General features: G+C 44.6%; 1 protein-coding gene across 3 annotated transcripts in view; it reads left to right on the top strand.

Annotated features, from left to right (window-relative positions):
* The window catches only part of LOC146859990 (tetratricopeptide repeat protein 24-like), a 355,993-nt gene that overhangs the window by 45,246 nt on the left and 289,990 nt on the right, over positions 1-20,757 (top strand). For all 3 annotated transcript variants that reach the window (XM_085646308.1, XM_085646309.1, XM_085646310.1), the window contains exon 3: positions 10,225-10,440. In XM_085646308.1, coding sequence (XP_085502434.1) covers positions 10,225-10,440 — 216 coding nt within the window. The remainder of the gene's footprint in view (positions 1-10,224; positions 10,441-20,757) is intronic.

Genomic DNA, 20,757 nt, shown 5'->3' with positions numbered 1-20,757 from the left:
ATTATGAATAAATCACTTAATCTCCCCATTCCTAAACATAACAAGCAGTGGCAAAGCCAGTAGGTTTCGCCTGTGCGAAATCTATTGTTTTTAGGTCTCTGCTAGACAGTGCATGCGCTGCACGACTAGACAGTCCATGTGATGTCTCAAGAAACGTGTTGTGATCTATCAGTGGGTTTAAAGGCTGCCCATCTCCTACCGTTGGTAAACTTCAACATCGCTCTCATTTATTTTTTATGCCATTCATCATGGCATGCATGCATCAAGCCTTCTTTTTTTGTGTTTGGCCCTCATATAGTGCAGAGACCATGTGCATGTCTCCTTACACTGCGCCTAGTTTGTGCAGCTGTTTTTTCTTTGTTTTAAAGCACTTCATGCGAGTACATGTTTTTTTAGGCCGTCTCCCTTCTACACATACACACATACCACTAAAATGCACATACCAAATGCATTTCTTAAAAAGCTGTTAAAACAGGAACAGTACTTGTTTAGTTATTTTTTTGCATGATCCGATGGTATTGGAACGCTCGTTCCATCTTAGCCATAGCGCGAATACAAGCTGATGGTAAAGGAGCGCTTTAAGTGCTTACCAGTTACGTTCCACTACGACACATTAATTTGTATCGCTGATCCTGTTTAAATGAAGGTATTTTTTTTACCTCTTTATTTTTGCTTTCTTCCGACCTCTCCCGTAGTTGCTAGCCCATCTCACCATCCCCTCCTGCTTCCCTGCTTGAACCGTCCCCCCACTATCTCCCTCGTCGCTGCTGCTTTCACTTTCAAAACTTTTTGTATGATCCAATGGTATTGTGCTTGTTCTGTCCTCCGTCTTGACATAGTCTCCCTTGTACATATCCATACCACTAAAATGCACGTGTGTGTACATAAACAAATGCATTTCTTAAAAAGTTATTAAAATATGAACAGCAGTTGTTTATTTTTATTTTATGCAAGATCCGATGTTATTGGTACGCTCACTCCATCCTCTGTCTTTCCATAGCGCGAACACGAGAAGATGATATTGGAGCGCTTTAAGTGCTCACCAGTTACATTCCACAATGACCAGGGAGGCGCGTGACTGCTTTGCCCAGAATCACAAACTGTTTCGCCGACCCCGAGATTCGAACGTGGTTCCCCAGTTCCCATGTTGGTAGCTCTGACCTTTATGCTACATGTAAATGTAAATGTAGTTGAGCTTATATAGCGCACAGCTACCCGCTGTGGGTTTCCTGGCGCTTGCTTAGGGAACCCGTCCTGGTATTCTCCTGTGAGATAGCAGGGTATCCACAAGGTGAAAGTCAGGCATCCCGCCGCGAGGGGCCGTTGTGGAGATTAAGCAAGCTATTGCCCAGAGTCGCAGAGTGTGAACCCGTGAGTCAAGGAGGCACCGAGGCGAGAATTATCAAGTCCGTGGAATTTTTAGCCCAAGACCCGCCGAGGTGGGGAATTGAACCCTGGTCCAGGACCGATCTCAGCTTCCGGGTCTGCCGCCTCTAACCCCTGAGCCACACTTCTCTACATCCTCGGTTCACTTAAGAACTCTTCAACTGTTTCTCACAATCACTTCCACGTGTTCAGCAAGACTACGTGAACACCAAACAAGCACTGGCAAGTCATTAGATCTCAGCAATGGCTGAGCTATATGCCTTGTCAGCATGAATATCTTTTAGCCATGTTGTCTAGAAGCACATCTGCTGTTCAGCATGGCTGAAAGTCACTGAAAACAGCTATGATGCTGCCAGCACTGGCCATGTCATAGCGGTTTTTTGTATTAGGAGGACAGGACAATAAACTCAACAGGGGGAATGAAGATACTCGGCGTCGGCTCAACATCATGTGTATCTGTGCTTTCACTGGCAATGATAATGTTTTCCTGGAATATAAGTGAGTGGGGAGTTCCCCTTTAGATGTGTGTTTGCAGGGTAATTCACAATCAGGGCATGGGGGCTTAATCTTAAACTAATGACATGACAACTTCAGCTCTGGGCATGCCAGCCGAATAGGCAGCTAAACCATATTACCTTGCCAGAATGGCAACTGCAAGTTGTGCCTCTGGTTTGTTTCCCTTTCATGGATATACTGAAGTGTTACAATAAAATCAGCCGTGCATGACAAGAGAGGCCAGGAGGCAGATACTAGAGAGAGCTAGATCACTCTGAACACCAGGAGAAGAGAGACAAGCACTGACAAAATACAAGCTTACTTTAATTCAATTTAAAATGAAAGCTGTTGATGGAGTCTCTTCTATCTGCAAGGGCTAACTCATCTTTACATTGACCTGGCTCCCCCTGCTGGCTCTTGGTTGCTAAATGAAGGTGTTCCCATGTCTCCTTATTAACATCACTGGAACATGTTTGTAAAGCAGCATTCAACGGCCACCCACTGTGGAAATACTCCACCCATTTAGTCTGACAAACAAGAAATGGTCATTCTCAGACACTTCTAGCAGCTGACTATCTGGTTTATTTCTGCTTACATTTTTCTATATGTCTATGTATGGAGAAATCATATTGGATAGGGTTTCTACTTTGTATAAGGATGGCACAATGTCTATGTGTACCTACGTCTATATTTATTCAATATATGTAACTATAAAATGTAAAAATTACAAATATATATATTTGCTAGGTATATGGAAATGTAGGCTTATTTATGCACTACGGAACACCAAAGGGCAGCAGACCATTCAGAATTCTGTGGCCATAATCACTCACAATCTCCCACGCCACACTCACATCACACCATAGTTGAAGGAGCTCCACTGGCTCACCATACACAAACGAGCACAGTTCAAACTCCTCATCCACAATTTCGAGGCACTACATAACACTGGCTCAGCATACCTCAACAATCGCATCTGCTTTCACAAATCTTCCAGACACCTCCACTCTGACTCCAACTTGAACATATCCCGCATATTCAAAAAACCAGATCCGGTGGTCGACCTTCTCCTACATTGCTCCTAAAGCATGGAACGACCTGCCACTATACGTAAAAGCCTCCTCCTTGCTTCTTGAATATAGCAAGAAGCTGAAGACATGGGGCCCGATTCACAGAACTAACTTAAGACAAAATCCTAAACTTGGTGATCAGTGATGCTCCCTATTGGGGCTCGCGGTCTCCCCGCTACTCGGGATGACCTATTTATCACTCATAGGTATTGGAGCTCTTTACATACATAAGCACCAGTTACTTTTTTTGTGCAGTTTTATATAATTACACCACCATCCAAAGGTATTGGAGCGCTTTACAGTACGTCAATTACATTTTTTTGTGCAGTTTTATATAGCGCCAACACCAGCCGAAGGTATTGGAGTGCTTTACATTAGCACCAATTACTTTTATCGTGCAGTTTTATCTAGTGCCTAAACAACTAAAAGTATTGGAGCGCTTTACATTAGCACCAGTTACTTTTCACAACGACACATTCATTTTCTTTGGCACGGCGAGATTAAGTGATTTGCTTAAAATCAAGGATGTTCAGCCGACCACAAAACTCAAATCCAGTTTACCAGCTCCACATTTTGTGATTATGAATAAATCACTTAATCTCCCCATTCCTAAACATAACAAGCAGTGGCAAAGCCAGTAGGCTTCGCCTGTGCGAAATCTATTGTTTTTATGTCTCTGCTAGACAGCGCATGCGCTGCACGACTAGACAGTCCATGTGATGTCTCAAGAAACGTGTTGTGATCTATCAGTGGGTTTAAAGGCTGCCCATCCCCTACCGTTGGTAAACTTCAACATCGCTCTTATTTATTTTCTATGCCATTCATCATGGCAAGCTTGCATCAAGTCTTCTTTTTTTGTGTTCGGCCCTCATATAGCGCAGAGACCATGTGCATGTCTCCTTACACTGCTCCTAGTTTGTGCAGTTGTTTTTTCTTTGTTTTAAAGCACTTCATGCGAGAACATGTTTTTTTAGGCCGTCTCCCTTCTACACATACACACAAACCACTAAAATGCACGCATGTGCACATACCAAATGCATTTCTTAAAAAGCTGTTAAAACAGGAACAGTACTTGTTTAGTTATTTTTTTGCATGATCCAATGGTATTGGAATGCTCGTTCCATCTTGCCATAGCGCGAATACAAGCTGATGGTATAGGAGCGCTTTAAGTGCTTATCAGTTATGTTCCACTACAACACATTAATTTGTATCACTGATCCTGTTTAAATGAAGGTATTTTTTTAAACTCTTCATTGTTGCTTTCTTCCGACCTCTCCCGTAGTTGCTAGCCCATCTCACCATCCCCTCCTGCTTCCCTGCTTGAACCGTCTCCCCACTATCTCCCTCGTCGCTGCTGCTTTCACTTTCAAAACTTTTTGTATGATCCAATTGTATTGTGCTTGTTCTGACCTCCGTCTTGACATAGTCTCCCTCGTACATATACATACCACTAAAATGCATGTGTGTGTACATAAACAAATATATTTCTTAAAAAGTTATTAAAATATGAACAGCAGTTGTTTATTTTTATTTCATGTAAGATCCGATGTTATTGGTACGCTCGCTCCATCCTCCGTCTTTCCATAGCGCAACACGAGAAGATGATATTGAAGCGCTTTAAGTTCTCACCAGTTACATTCCACAATGACCAGGGAGGCGCGTGAGTGCTTTGCCCAGAATCACAAACTGTTTCGCCGACCCCGAGATTCGAACGTGGTTCCCCAGTTCCCATGTTGGTAGCTCTGACCTTTATGCTACATCCTCGGTTCACTTCAGAACTCCTCAACTGTTTCTCACAATCACTTCCACGTTTGTTCAGCAAGACTACGTGAACACCAAACAAGCACTGGCAAGTCATTAGATCTCAGCAATGGCTGAGCTATATGCCTTGTCAGCATGAATATCTTTTAGCCATGTTGTCTAGAAGCACATCTGCTGTTCAGCATGGCTGAAAGTCACTGAAAACAGCTATGATGCTGCCAGCACTGGCCATGTCATAGCGGTTTTTTGTATTAGGAGGACAGGACAATAAACTCAACAGGGGGAATGAAGATACTCGGCGTCGGCTCAACATCATGTGTATCTGTGCTTTCACTGGCAATGATAATGTTTTCCTGGAATATAAGTGAGTGGGGAGTTAGCTTTCCTGGTCAGTCTGAAGGCACTGTGCTCAGTATAAACAGTACATTTCCCCTTTAGATGTGTGCTTGCAGGGTAATTCACAATCAGGGCATGGGGGCTTAATCTTAAACTAATGACATGACAACTTCAGCTCTGGGCATGCCAGCCGAATAGGCAGCTAAACCATATTACCTTGCCAGAATGGCAACTGCAAGTTGTGCCTCTGGTTTGTTTCCCTTTCATGGATATACTGAAGTGTTACAATAAAATCAGCCGTGCATGACAAGAGAGGCCAGGAGGCAGATACTAGAGAGAGCTAGATCACTCTGAACACCAGGAGAAGAGAGACAAGCACTGACAAAATACAAGCTTACTTTAATTCAATTTAAAATGAAAGCTGTTGATGGAGTCTCTTCTATCTGCAAGGGCTAACTCATCTTTACATTGACCTGGCTCCCCCTGCTGGCTCTTGGTTGCTAAATGAAGGTGTTCCCATGTCTCCTTATTAACATCACTGGAACATGTTTGTAAAGCAGCATTCAACGGCCACCCACTGTGGAAATACTCCACCCATTTAGTCTGACAAACAAGAAATGGTCATTCTCAGACACTTCTAGCAGCTGACTATCTGGTTTATTTCTGCTTACATTTTTCTATATGTCTATGTATGGAGAAATCATATTGGATAGGGTTTCTACTTTGTATAAGGATGGCACACTGCTATGTGTACCTACGTCTATATTTATTCAATATATGTAACTATAAAATGTAAAAATTACAAATATATATATTTGCTAGGTATATGGAAATGTAGGCTTATTTATGCACTACGGAACACCAAAGGGCAGCAGACAATTCAGAATTCTGTGGCCATAATCACTCACAATCTCCCACGCCACACTCACATCACACCATAGTTGAAGGAGCTCCACTGGCTCACCATACACAAACGAGCACAGTTCAAACTCCTCATCCACAATTTCGAGGCACTACATAACACTGGCTCAGCATACCTCAACAATCGCATCTGCTTTCACAAATCTTCCAGACACCTCCACTCTGACTCCAACTTGAACATATCCTGCATATTCAAAAAACCAGATCCGGTGGTCGACCTTCTCCTACATTGCTCCTAAAGCATGGAACGACCTGCCACTATACGTAAAAGCCTCCTCCTTGCTTCTTGAATATAGCAAGAAGCTGAAGACATGGGGCCCGATTCACAGAACTAACTTAAGACAAAATCCTAAACTTACTACCATTTTGGTATTCACAGAAGGCACTTACTCACTTTGGTATTCACAGAAGTCACTTACTCATTTCGGTATTCACAAAAGTTAGGAGTCCTAACTTTAGGACTCCTAAATGCCTTCTGTGAATACCGAAAGCCTTAAAATTAGTATTTCTCAGTTTAGTAGTAGTATAGTTAGGACTCCTAACTTTAGGACTCCTAAATGCCTTCTGTGAATACCGAAAGTCTTAAAATTAGGATTTTTCTCAATTTAGTAGTAGTAAAGTTAGGACTCCTAACTTTAGGACTCCTAAATGCCTTCTGTGAATACCGGAAGCCTTAAAATCAGGATTTTTCTCAGTTTAGTCGTAGTAAAGTTAGGAGTCCTAACTTTAGGACTCCTAAACTGAGAAAAATCCTAATTTTAAGAATTTCGGTATTCACAGAAGGCATTTAGGAGTCCTAAAGTTAGGACTCCTAACTTCTGTGAATACCGAAGTGAGTAAGTGTCTTCTGTGAATACCAAAATGAGTAAGTGCCTACTGTGAATACGAAAATGGTAGTAAGTTTAGGATTTTGTCTTAAGTTAGTTCTGTGAATCAGGCCCTTGCTTTTTTAGTAGTCCCACTAGGCCTTATGTTTGGCTAGGCTAAGACCTGCTCTGCACCAGGATACTTTGGGGTGTGCTCTGCAAATCTGCATAACATACCAACACAATATGAATTTTGGACACCTAGCCACATTTTCTTAAATTAATGTCCCCTGTCCCTTAGGACTCCCTTGGCACACCCCCCTGCGGGAGTCCAGTGGCATAGCAACGACACCCCAATTTTTGTTGAGCAAATTTGCGTCTGGAGGATCCATCTGGGACCCCCCAAGCGGGGTCATGCGGTCAAAGAACCCCTACCCTTATTCTTATATGGAATTTTTTTAACATTTCCAGGAGTGGGGGCCAAGTCCCTGAGTTCTCTATTGGCTCCCACAACATTTGTGTTCAAGCTTCGGCGAGCCAATTAGAGCGCTTGCTCCAAAAGGGTCCTCTCAGCCAATCAGAAAGCTTAAATTTTTTAAGTTACGTCGAACTGTCAACCTGTCTATACATTTTGAACCTTACTTTCATCAAAACCACTGAATGGATTTGTGTCCAATCACAAAAAACACGCCTTCTGGATAAATATCTAGACTTCTGCCACATTTGGTGTAATTCAGTTTGGCAGGTTTGGCTGTAGCGCTGGCTAAATACCCTATGGAAATTGCATATGGAAGCTACATTTTGGGACACCCCCTTTTTTTTGCTGCCCCTGTTGGAGTTGATTATTTTTTTTAATGTAAAGTTTTATGAAGGAACGGTTTGTCAAACTCTCTTCCTCTGTAAGGTCTGACCAAACTATAACTACACAGGGACAACTGCAGCTCTGTCACACTCACACACACACACGTGCACACACACACACACACAAACACAGTTAGAGTTATAGTTAGGACCTAATTTCCATAGGAAAAGCGTTTATTGTTTTCCCAATAACTTTGGCGCTGTTTGACGAATCTTCGCGAAATTTTCAAAACTAGTATGACACTCGGTTCAGATCAAGTTCTGAAAGCTTTGGGGTGATTTGTGAAGTAGGGGCTGAAAAAAAGGGGGGACCAAAACGCATTTTTCCCCATGTAATTTTCCATAGGAATTGTAGACACAACTACAGCCCAAACCGCTGGGCAGAATTACACCCAATCTGGCAGAAAAGTAGCTTTTGGTCTAGTAAGCACCCTTTTTGTGAATTGGTGTAAATCCGTTCAGTATGTTTTGAGATATTAATGAAAACCCAAATTTTTATATATTGGGATGCGAGGGCTTCACAAACCCTCTCAATCTCGTGCTGAGATCTGATTGGCTGCCTCCACTTAAACCAGGAAGTGTTGGCAGCCATCTTGGGACTCGACTTCAGCTTAGTCCCACAAAAAACACAGCACATAGGTTCCTGCACAGCATGGACTTTTGAGTCCATGCCATGAAGGAACCTTGTGAGGCGTTCCTATTGCAATGTCTTTTCAGAAGGCACCGCCCCCTTTGAAAGGGCACAACAGGGGGAACAGACACGCTGCCCGCCCGCTATGCCACTGTAAAATAGTAATCTGGCGGGCGGGCGGGCATCGGTGATCTTCGGCGGAGCAGTGGCACGGCCATTTGCACCGTCATGCCACCGCTCTGCTATGAGGTCATTATTAGGTCCTTAGTGTCAAAGGTTAGTGGTTACAGTTAGGAAATTAAATTAAAAAACCTTCCAAATTCACTTAAAAAAAAACAAAGGTTACAGGGACATTATAGTTAGGAAATAGAACTTAAAAAACATAGATATTCACTGGGAATAAAAAACATAGGTTACAAGGACATTATAGTTAGGGAATAGAATGAAAAAAACCTTAGAAATTCACCGAAAAAAAACCAAAGGTTAAGGGACATCATAGTTTGGCTCAGATTTCACTAATACAAAACCAGTGAACTTCAGCAGTTATAGTTACCTGAGCTGGGTGTATCGGTGAGTGTGTGGCTATGTGAGTTGCTGTATGGGTGCGCGACTAGTTGTATGAACAGGCTCTGTGAGTGAGTGTGTGTGTGAGTGGCTCTATGGATTAATGTGTGGTTGTGTAAGTACTTGTATGAGTCTGTGAATGGGTATGTGAGTGATTGTTTTGGCGTGTGATTGTGCATATGAGAGGTTGTATGGGGGTGTGAGTGGGTGTGTGAGTGGTTCTGTGGATGATATCATCAGTGATGTCATTTGAGATTTCATCAGTGATGTCATCGGTAATGTCACTGACCAGGTCTAGAGTGACGTAATATGTGAGGTCATAAGTAGTGCATTGCAGGGGCATAAGTTATAGTTAGCTGAGATAACTATCTGAGCCTAACTATAATGTCCCTGTGACCTTTGTTTTTTTCAGTAAACATATACATATATATATACACATATAAATATAGATGTATATAGATATATATTTATGTGATTGATAGTTACAGGTGTATGTGATAGATATATGCAGGTGAATGTGATAAATATATACAAGTGTAGCGAGAACTTACTCACCACCAGAAGGCATTGGAGCGGCACTTTATGAACACCGGGTGCATTACACAAGGTCACATGCATTTTGTGATGCACAGGGAAATTAAGTGATTTTCCCAGAACCACAGGATGTTGCGCCAAGACTTGAACCTGGTTGGAGTATGGCAGCTCTGGCTGTAACGCCACAACCTCTCCATTTCATTCCACTAAACGGCCCATGTCCCCCCACTCCCAAAAGCATCTCACATCTTCCCTTTATTAATGAACTTCAATTAATGTAGCCCAAGTCGCTGCCTTGCATTACTCTGCCCCAGAGTGGCATTACATGGGTGGAGCGAGGATTGTTTTTGTGCAGACAGGTGTCCCTTCTTGCACAAATCCAATCATGCCTAGAACGCAGGCACCATTGCAACGCGATGCAAGAGTGCCTGCATTGGCACTAGGCATCACATTGTGCGCCAGCACAGACAGAGAGCGGGAATGTGCCGTATAATGTTCCATAGGTTGCATTCATACCCTATCCTTTTCATGCAGAGCAGCAAAGCACCTTGCTGCTTTGTATTGCATGAACATTTGATAAATATGCCCCCCGTGTCTGGGGGCAGCGTTCATCACTATGCACTCTCACCTTGAAATTCACACAAAAACACTATTTAAAGTATCCTTCAGGCGTGGGATGAGGTGCATAGGAGGTATTTACCATGTTGCGCCAGGTTAGTATTTACTCAGAATTTAGGCCGAGGGGATTTGATAAGTACATTGACGACTTATATATATATCATGTTAATAGCCATAGCCTGTAACCATGTCATTAAACAATAACACAGTGTTTGTTGTAAACCTGTTCTGTTTTTTTCAGTCAAACTCTACAATCACCTTGCCATTCACTATACTGAAATAAAGTTCCTCACAGAGGCCTACAGCTGCATAAAAGAAAGCATGCGCTGCTGCAGCGGGGTCAACTTTTCCAACCAGAAGATGGCCGTCCTCCTGCAGAACTCGGGAGCAGTGGAGAACGCAATGGGTCGGTATGAGACATCAGTCACATCGCACATGGAGGCAGCAGACATGTTCGGTAAGGCAGATTGAGCAGCAAAGTCAATTCTAACTAAAGGGGTGTCGATTCAAAGCATCATAGAATGTGAGAACATTCCAGTTGTACTCATTTTATTGACCTTGGAAGGATGAATGGTTGTGCTGGATTTGAAATTGTGACCTGCATAATTCTAGGGAGACACTCACTGAGCTACTGCACTCAAATGTGTTTATGTATGGGGAGATATGAGCAATGTATGCGTTACCACTCCCCGATATCTGCTTTAAACTGAGGTTTGCAGTTTATACACACATTAGTGTCATTTTATAGATAAACTTATGTAGTGATTTGTATGGTACTACACCTCCACATTGCACAGCAATTCTAATTCAGTAGTTAGCATGATGGGGGAGAGTGTGCATTACCGCTAATGGAGAGGGACACAAGCTTGATGAGCTCTCTTTGGGCCAAATCAAATTCACTCTCATTGTCCCCAGTACCCTGCAATCAAGTGGTCAGCAGTTGCTGGCCCGATGATGCGGTTCTCTCTGTACTTTAGCAACGGGTCCTGCACCGTCCTGAAGTGTTCAAGGTGGCAGAGTGAGCTCAGGTTCAGAGTCAAATTGGAACCAAAAATAGGCCCAGGTACCCAAAAATAGTGTCCCACATTCGCGGATCATGACCTTTCACAAAGTATTGCTTGGTTAGTGCTGGAGCTAATTTTGAGAGGAGATTGTGCTATATGAATCGATTTACAGCTTGTAGGGTGAGTAACATTCATCAAGTTTGGAAACACAATTATTTCACTAATGTTCATCCTCAGGTCTACAAGTCTCCCTTAAACCATTCTCACTCACCCTCGGATCCCTGAGTCTCTCTCTGCCAGTAGGATCTAAAGATCCTGCTCATACATGGGGATTTTCTCTGTCCACTGGGCAACAGATCCTCAGTGAATCATGTTTGCTCATAAGTCTGGCTTCTATTCACTCTCATTGAACTGGGTGAATTGTTCATCCTAAAATGGTGGAGTTGTTCTTCATCAGTGGGTCCCAAAGTAGTCACTCTCCCTCAGGATCTTTAAGCTCAGTTCCACTGAGAACTGCCTGCTCTTCACAAGCCCTGCAATCAATCAATCAAATCAATCAATCAATTAATCAATCAGTCAATTAGGTCCCTTGAGGCTCCAGCACAGACTCAAATCCCAGAGGCTCCTGCTCACACTGAGGTCCACAGAGGCTACTGTTCACTCTCAGGTATCACTGGGAGCCTGCATCTCTTTTTTGCTATGATTTTATTGGCATGGCAGCAAATTACATTTACACACGATAGGCAATATTAGCAAACAATACAATCCAAGTAAGCTTTTTGTGGAAGTTCAAAAGTTGACAAAGCCATTCTCGACATGTCAAATATCAACTAATAAATAAAACAAGATCAAACGAGTGAAAGAGAAAACCCCTGTACCCCATGCTCAGCACTACACATAAGGTGGTGTCCAAGGGGCACTTATATGACAAGCAAGCCACGGTAGGTCATCAGTCACCTAGCGCTCAGTCAAGGTGTGAGCATATAGCCATATAACAGGGCCACCCACCTCCCATTCGTGTCAGGGGATCTCTGTGAGTACAGGTTCCTCATCTTTAGTGCTCACCTCTGTAGTGCGGGTGATGCTGCCGCTATCATTGAGATCATGAAACATGGCTCCCCACGCCAACAGGTCTTCTGCCTGTTTCATGTGAGCCTCTTCTGCGCCAGCCCACTCATCCAGTCAGTCAAAATAATCTTTATTCGGTTAATAAAAACCACAAAGGCTACAGGTATAAAATTGAATAAAAAGATTCAAGACAAACAATTGCATACAAATAATGAACAACCTCAGGAGAAATATATCTTGATACAATAAAAAACAGGTGAGTGATAAAAGTTCCCAAATATAAAAATTAAACATATACATTTTAGGACACAAAAAACATAATAAACATCATCAGGATAAAAACAACAAGAAAACAATATACTCCAAACACAAATCAACCCCTAATTATTCCAAATCTAACAGGGGTCATTAAAAATCTAGCAACATTAAAACAGACAAATTAATCGGATAACATATGTGGAAAAATAAGAGGAGGTCTAGCTTGAGTAAACTGTCTCCCTTTCAATAAAGGTAAAATAAATTGTCTTCGAGGAACACAATAAAGATCACAAAACAACTGTTGGACTTGGCCCTTTTGGCAGGTTCATCCCGAAACTTTTTGCGTTCTCCTAGCGTCTTTCTGTAACCTGGTGTTGGTGATTTTAGGCCTCTGAGCACTTTAGCACTGGGGTCCAGTGTAAAGTGCGTGCGCTCTCTGTGTATGTGTGGTGAGATGGGCCTGCCCTCCCATAGGAATGCATGGGGGATATGTGTGTCCCTGGTAGTTCCTGGTGTGAGAGGAGCGCAGAGTCGAGTTTGGTATGTGCGAACTCGTGAGAATAAATGCTGCGCAATGGTGTGCGCAGATTTATGGTGACAGGTGGAGAAGTGCCACTTCTAGAAGTTGGCCTTTCTGTGTACTGTGTTTCCTGCCTGCCTGATGTGGAGTGCATGTCTGGCTTGTGATTGACAGGAGCGGAGAGGGCTGGGGAATTCCAGGAGCCAGGGTGAGTCTGCCCGGTGGTGAATGGAGAGATCTGCATGTAGATGGGAGGGAGGAGTTGCACCTGGGACCTGAATAGGGATGTGCCTTCCCTTCACAATGCTGGCTCTGCTCCCTGTGGTGCGTCTGAGCACCTAGCCTGTCCTGTGAAAGGGAGAAAGGAGCTGGGCAAAACAAAGTGCTCCAAAGCTCCCCTGAACCAGTTGTATCTGGTTCCCCCATGCCCTGCACCTTTACACAAAGGGATTTCTTAATATAAATATAGTGGCTGTGTCCCCATAAAATTGCTGAGTGTTCAGTTCTGTTCCTGCCAGGGCGTGCTGCTGCTGGGGCCCAGGGAGGGCTACCATGAGGGCTTGCCTCCCTGGGCTCTGCATTGCCCTTTTCATCTCTAAGGACTGATTCTTTGTGCTGCAGGACCTTTGCCTACTTCTAGCGCCTTGTGAGCGCTCGATTTTTAAGGGAGAGGAGAGCGTGGGCTGTTGCAGCGTGGTGCTGCACATGGAGATAGAGGGAATCCCGGCGTGCGGGATTCCCCCGTGATGCAGCTGAGGCTGGAGCCCACGCCGCTTATGGATCGTGATTTCGCTCTATGTTTGTTCTCGTAGCGGGAGCCCACCCCGCATGGCACCACGAGGAGGAGGAAAGGGAGACGGTCGCCGCGATCGCGCGGCGACCCAGCAGCCCGGTGTGTCTGCTTGTTGGTGGGCGGGGCCTGCCCACGTCTTGGAGCTGCGAGGGCTCCACTTCCGCATTTGCCTTGGAGAACGGGTGCCTAACCCGCTTCCCTGTTGTTCTTTAAGCGGGTGCCCACCCCGCATGGCACCACGAGGAGGAGGAAAGGGAGACGGCCGCCGCGATCGCGTGGCGACCCAGCAGCCTGGTGCGTCTGCTTGTTGGTGGGCGGGGCCTGCCCACGTCTTGGAGCCACGACGGCTCCACTTCCGCCTTTGCCCCGAGGAGAGAGGTCCCGCGGGATGAGGGAGGGCTGCGATGGGTCGGCGGGGCTCCCATGACGAAGGGAGAGCCCCGCATCCAGCAGCCCATGGTGATCGAAGCGGAGAGGGCGCGAGGCACATTGCGGGTGCCTGCCCCCGTCGCATGAGAGAAGTGGTGCCGGTCCCAAGGGACGAAGAGGAGACTTCGCCTGCGAAGAGAGCAGGGAGTCAAGCGGAGACCCAGCGCATCCTGGTGAGTGGAGGCTGGGGTGGGAGCAGATATCTTGTGCTCCCTGTGAGCAGTGTTCATGCTGGGGCCAGTGAGGGTTCGAAGTCCCAGAGTGGGACTTGGCATTTTGTATCCCTGTCGGAGGGGGCTCAAGAAGAGCCGAGTTGGGCCCCCCTGGGGCCCGAGGTGCCTGCGCTGATTTCCTTTTGGGGGCCATGTTGTTTCCTGAGCCTGTGTGGCTCCAACGTTGGGGGCAAGTACTTTTTTTTTTAAATTGGCGCATGATTATTTCAGGAGCCAGTGCGCTCCATGGGGGCATGTTTATTTACAGAGCCCCGTGTGGCTCCAACGCTCTGCATATTTGTTCTAAAGGCACAGTGGTGCCAGGCCTTATCTGATTCACAGCTGCCCAGCAAGTAGTGGGCAGCTGCAACGTTTAGGCGCCCAGTCCTTTGGGGACATGTCTGAGTTAGGAGAGAGATGCACTCCTGTGCCCCTGACGTTCACAGCTGCGCAGCACTTAGTGCCAGCTGCAGCGTTTAGGCCTGTGCAGATTACGCATCCTTGACTTTCGCTGCCTTAGCAGCGCGCCCTGACTTTTGGGACATAGGGCATTTGAGCCCCTTTGTGAGATGGCCAGTTGGCCAGGGGGACTAGAAGGTAAAAAGGGCGCCAGGCCCTAAAGTGATCTAGGTGCTAAAAGTGTTTTGGTGCTAGGAAATGTAATTCATGTAGTATGTTTTACGCACCCTGTGCTATACCTCTAAATGTGGTGTTTTATGATTATGAGGTTGTTTTGCATATCATGGTTTATGCTAGTGCGATTATGTACCACTGTGTGAGTTATGCCCCTAATGTAGTTATACTTAGGAGGTTAGGGTCTAGTGCGTTTCGACTTGTGAGAGGATTGCATAATGTGTTTATGCTGGTGAGGTTGGCGCAGAATATAATTCACGCCTGATGTGATACTGTGCATAATGTAGTTTATGTTACAGGCTGATGCTAAGTACTGTGATTACTAGTGTTTACTGGTTGGACGTTTATGATCTGTTTTACTTTTACTAAGTTCACTTTGTGATGGTACTGACAGTGGTCCAGTTGGCCCTGTCAGGTGTAAATAATCCCTTGTAAATATTGCCCAGTGCCAGTTGGCACAGTGTATATTATGTGTGCTACTATTCTAATGTGTAATCAGAATACAAAGGTTATTGTTGATATAACCTTGTGTGGAGTTCCTTTTGTGGTGTGCCTGGGAAGTTGTTGCTGTGTGCGTGCGCAAATGCTTTACACATTGCCACCGGGATAAGCCTGACTGCTCGTGCCAAGCTACCAAGGGGGTGAGCAGGGGTTATCTTTGGCGTGTAACTCCCTTGCCCTGACTAGAGTGGTGGTTTCTGTCTGGCTTTAGCGCAAGCCTTAGCCAACCAAAAATCCAATTTCTAACAACAACACAAAGTGGAGACTGTCCTGATCTGTAAAATCATCGCAAGTACATGGATTTAGATTATTGACTTTATTTTACTCAATAGGATCTGCTAAAAACCAGTGAAACTGGGGAAGCCGAGTCAATATAAATTAATGCTGAGGGTTAGTGACAGAAATAAGGTATAGTTCCGCACACCCACTCTGTCAAATCCCAAAGCCAGTCCGTCATCAGTGGGGGTGTCGGGCTAAGTCATTGGATGGCTATGTGGTCTTTGGCCAGTGTCAATCTGAGATTTGCAAATTTTCTGCTCAGGATCCTGGTTTCTTTTTAGGGCTCAAACCCAAGAGACCGTGTTTCAGTTCCCTAACTATCTGCCACCCTGTGGTGTCGCGCAGATGCCTCAAAACCTCCTCACAGTAATTTGCTTTCCAAGAACAATGCCACACCATATGAAGGACGTCTGCTGGTGAGTGTCCGCAGCGCAGGAATCTCATGCTTCTTGCGGGATATATTGAGGAGTTTTGCCGAAAGGTGTGTAATGTGGACTATCTTGAATTGGGCAACTTTAAATTACGCTCTTGGACTCCTCTATGTATTTTGTGCTATTCTCTTGTTGTAATGGGGAATTCACTCAGCCTTTGCCACGTGTCTTCCACCTTGAGGGAGACCCTAATCCGATCAGCCTGTATGACGCTGTAAATGTGTGTAATAAGTATTTGTCTGCCTGACAGCATCAGGAGGGTCGCCATAGTCAGAGTGAGGTCAGGGACCTGTATGTCAGGCTCACTCTTACCCAGAGCCCTGCTCACACTAAAGATCAATGAAATACATCTTTATCATGAGAGTCCCTGAGGCTTCTGTTTACTGTCAGCTCGCCTGGTGCTCTACATAAACTAAGGTCCTAAGATTCCAGCTCATCGTCAGATCTTCTGCTCTTCCCTAAGCTCCACAGGCTCCTCCTCACTCTTATGTTCCATCAATGGCCCTGTCCAATATACTTCTCCAAGGCTCCAGATTGCCCAGAAGTATACAGGGCTCTGGCATGATCCCTCTCAGTTTCCCAAAGCCCTCACTAACCCTGTTGTGGTCCACAAAACAGGTAAGCACCTATTTATTCTACATTACCGCCAGGCTTACGTGTGCTGGCTTCCTAAGTCTTGATTCACACATGACATCATTGAACAACGATAAATTCTGATCATCCACAAATGCATTAATGCTTCAGGGTCTCACCCTTTTCTTCCACTCCCAAGGAGCTGTAAGATCAACTAGCTCCCTTCCTCTTGAGTACCTACAGTGGGATGGTTTCCAAGACAAAGACCCAAGTCAGTGAAGCACTGGGAGTGGCTAAGGCTTCAACAGTCATCTTCCCACCCAAATCTTCCTTAATTATATTGTATAATCTCAAGAAAGTATTGGTGTACATGGAGTACGCTGCCCAAGAAGACAACACTATGTAGAAGCAGATTGAAAGACTTTCCCTCATTTGTGGCCCAGTACCAGTTGAATAAACTATTGGACTAGTATGCAAAAATCACTGAGTGATGTAAGAGTGTATGTGCAAAGTACAGGTCAGAGAACTTGACTTCTGCAGGGCCAAATCAGCCTTTCATATTTTCAAGACAGTTGAGTGGGTACCAATGCACTGGATAATGAAAATACAGATTATTTTCAAACCAAGAAACATTTCGGTTCATGTTGTGTTTCTCGTGCATTATGTAAAAAGACACTGCTTGTGTCAACTGTAGTATGGCAGGATCCCTAGACACAGAAACAGCAAGGTATAAGTGTTGACGTTTCTGCTGCTTCACCACTGCACTCCAGAAAACAGTGATTGGTATAAATATGTTCCTTATGACCCTTTTCCATAGTCTCCTTAAAGTCTCCTACACGCTATCCATTAAAATTGTATGCAACACACTACACCGTAGGCTTTGAGTCTGGTTTTTCTTCTGTGTTTTCAACCTGAAAGGAGGGGTAAACTAGGGAAATGAGTGGGGGGGTACTTTCTGTGGGTAGAGAAAGAGAAGAATGTGTGTGATTAAAGAGAGGAAGAGAGAAAAGATGGAAGATAAACTCTTTGACACTGCCTGTGACCCTGTATCATCCATCTGCTCTCTCCCCCTCCCACGCTCTTTCATTGTGCCTCACTTATTTTGTGCTCAGACTTGACAGTGTAGCCTGCTGTCCCAGCACACTTCATGCATGACTGACTGTGACCTGGCTTAAAACCCAGTAATTGCAGTAGGGACTCCTCTGGGTGAGCAGACATTGCACCCTTAATATAATGGAGAACAGGCAGTAATCATTAAATATATGTGCAGCCCCCACTAAAAGATACATAATACATGCATTGATGCCCAGATAGTTTTATTGTAAGAGACACACCTGAACCAGGAGGAAAGAGGATTTGTTGATGAATAAATGGAGAGGTTAGGTTTTCTGAATAGATGTTTTGAAATACACTGTAGGGGCCTTCAGTTGTTTCAGGCCAGGGGTTCCTTTTGAGGCTAGGTCTTCCTATAAGGCTGTGTCAGTTGACATGAATAGTGAGGGACAGTTTGTTGTGGTTATTAGCAAGTTGGATAGACAATAGGTGCTTCTTGTAAATTTACCAGGCCTTTGTACTTTCAGAGGGCCATGCACCCATGGCTCTCGTACCCATGTTCACTGGGGGAGACATCTCAATAGATTTGACCCACATCTTCTCATGGACTCCAGGAGGAGTACCTCTCAAGGTCAAGGAATATCTACCTATGGAAGTAGTGTACCGATGCATAGGACCAAGAAAAGGCATACACCAGGAAAGAACAGACACAAACTGGGTAAAGCACAGGAATAGCATAGAGAAGGCAACCTTAATGTAAACAAACAATGAACTGAACCAATAATAAACAAGCACACTGGGTTGCCTACCACAATGGTTGTACACAGATAAGGCTCATAACTTACACAGCATTAGAGAATATCAATATATCTGTTTAGTTTACTCATACAATTAGTCACCTTGCAAACCTCAGAGATCGAAAGTAGCGGAAGTGATTATGTAACTGGACCCTAGGGTACAAACAAGGATTCTACTTACATGCACGAGATAATCCGTTGTGGGTCAAGCAGGACACACTGTGGTGATTCCTGGGGAAACAGAAATGGCCAAACAACTCACTTTATCAAGGGGTCAAGAAAGGGACAATTAGTTTAAGGACTATTACACCTCCAATCCCTTCAAAGTACTACAAAAAACTATCAGAAGGTGCCAAGTCCATAGAAAAAGGAATAGTGAACCAATGACTGCTGTGAAAAAGTGCAAGGGATCCCTCGGGTGGTCGGGACAACACCCAACAGGAGTTAAGAGTCCATCAGCCCACCCTTACTGGCGGAGCATCGTCATCTGGAACTCTGGGGAATCACTGTCTGCGCCCACAATCGCGGGCCACAAAAGGCTCTGCTAAGTGCACAGGCCACTGATTCCCAGAAGGAAGTACTCCTGCCAGGGTTAGCACCCAAGACCTAGGGACTCACGTGATGTGCAGTGCTCCGGTGTAAATGTGAAATTAAAAATGAATACTTGGGCAAAAAATATGTTTATTGAAGATTAACCAAGTTTCATATCTTAAAAAGCCTATAGTCTTTAACAAAATAGACTAATTCCTGGCTCAATTATGGTATGGTCGACATGTTTCAGCCGGAATGGTCACCTGACCCGGCTTTCTTCAGGACCAAAAACAAGATAGATATAATTTAAGATGCTACTGCAGGAAAAATATATTGCTAGTGAAGTGTGAGAAGCAAAAGACATACAATAAAAGTCATATAAGGTTAGTGGCAAAAGCCACCCTACCAGACGAGCAATCTCGTACTTGGATGCAAGATAAATATCTTCTTCCCCAGCCTTTCGTGGGGGAACGCCTCACCTCACCCGGCTGACTGCTCGGAGATGGAGGCACCGCTCTGTCCGTCGGTACTTCAGACTAGCCAACGAGCTGTCTGTGAGGTGGACAGCCGGGTGAGGTGAGGCGTTCCCCCACGAAAGGCTGGGGAAGAAGATATTTATCTTGCATCCAAGTACGAGATTGCTCGTCTGGTAGGGTGGCTTTTGCCACTAACCTTACATGACTTTTATTGTATGTCTTTTGCTTCTCACACTTCACTAGCAATATATTTTTCCTGCAGTAGCATCTTAAATTATATCTATCTTGTTTTTGGTCCTGAAGAAAGCCGGGTCAGGTGACCATTCCGGCTGAAACATGTCGACCATACCATAATTGAGCCACGAATTAGTCTATTTTGTTAAAGACTATAGGCTTTTTAAGATATGAAACTTGGTTAATCTTCAATAAACATATTTTTTGCCCAAGTATTCATTTTTAATTTCACATTTACACCGGAGCACTGCACATCACGTGAGTCCCTAGGTCTTGGGTGCTAACCCTGGCAGGAGTACTTCCTTCTGGGAATCAGTGGCCTGTGCACTTAGCAGAGCCTTTTGTGGCCCGCGATTGTGGGCGCAGACAGTGATTCCCCAGAGTTCCAGATGACGATGCTCCGCCAGTAAGGGTGGGCTGATGGACTCTTAACTCCTGTTGGGTGTTGTCCCGACCACCCGAGGGATCCCTTGCACTTTTTCACAGCAGTCATTGGTTCACTATTCCTTTTTCTATGGACTTGGCACCTTCTGATAGTTTTTTGTAGAAACAGAAATGGCACCTAAGACTAGAAGTAACACAAGCCAAAGGATGGGTCAGGAAATGCCTCTTGCAAACCACAACCCAACTCCTGTACAAAGGACTACATTTATACACAGATGAGGACAAAATAGCACACTTACAAGACACTAGAGCCCAAGAGGAAAATGTCGAGCAAGCACTAGGAAGGAACCTAAGTGCTGTGGCAAATAGTCAGGAGCAGGTCATACAAGGAAAACCTAGAGCACAATCAGGGCATGCACAAGGATTCTGGGAACTGTAGTAAGCAAGAGACTGGAATGTCTAGGATATGTGGGCGTCATGTTAGATGCTGAGACCATTACAAATAATTCATATGAGCCTCTACCAAAACCCCACTTCCAATACCCCCTTAATTAAAAGAATATGTTTTCTCAAAGTGAACTTTAGAGTCTTTCCTTTA

The sequence above is a fragment of the Triturus cristatus genome, chromosome 3_1 (assembly GCF_964204655.1).
Source record: "Triturus cristatus chromosome 3_1, aTriCri1.1, whole genome shotgun sequence".
Taxonomy (NCBI): domain Eukaryota; kingdom Metazoa; phylum Chordata; class Amphibia; order Caudata; family Salamandridae; genus Triturus; species Triturus cristatus.
This window is presented reverse-complemented; position numbering and strand designations above follow the sequence as displayed.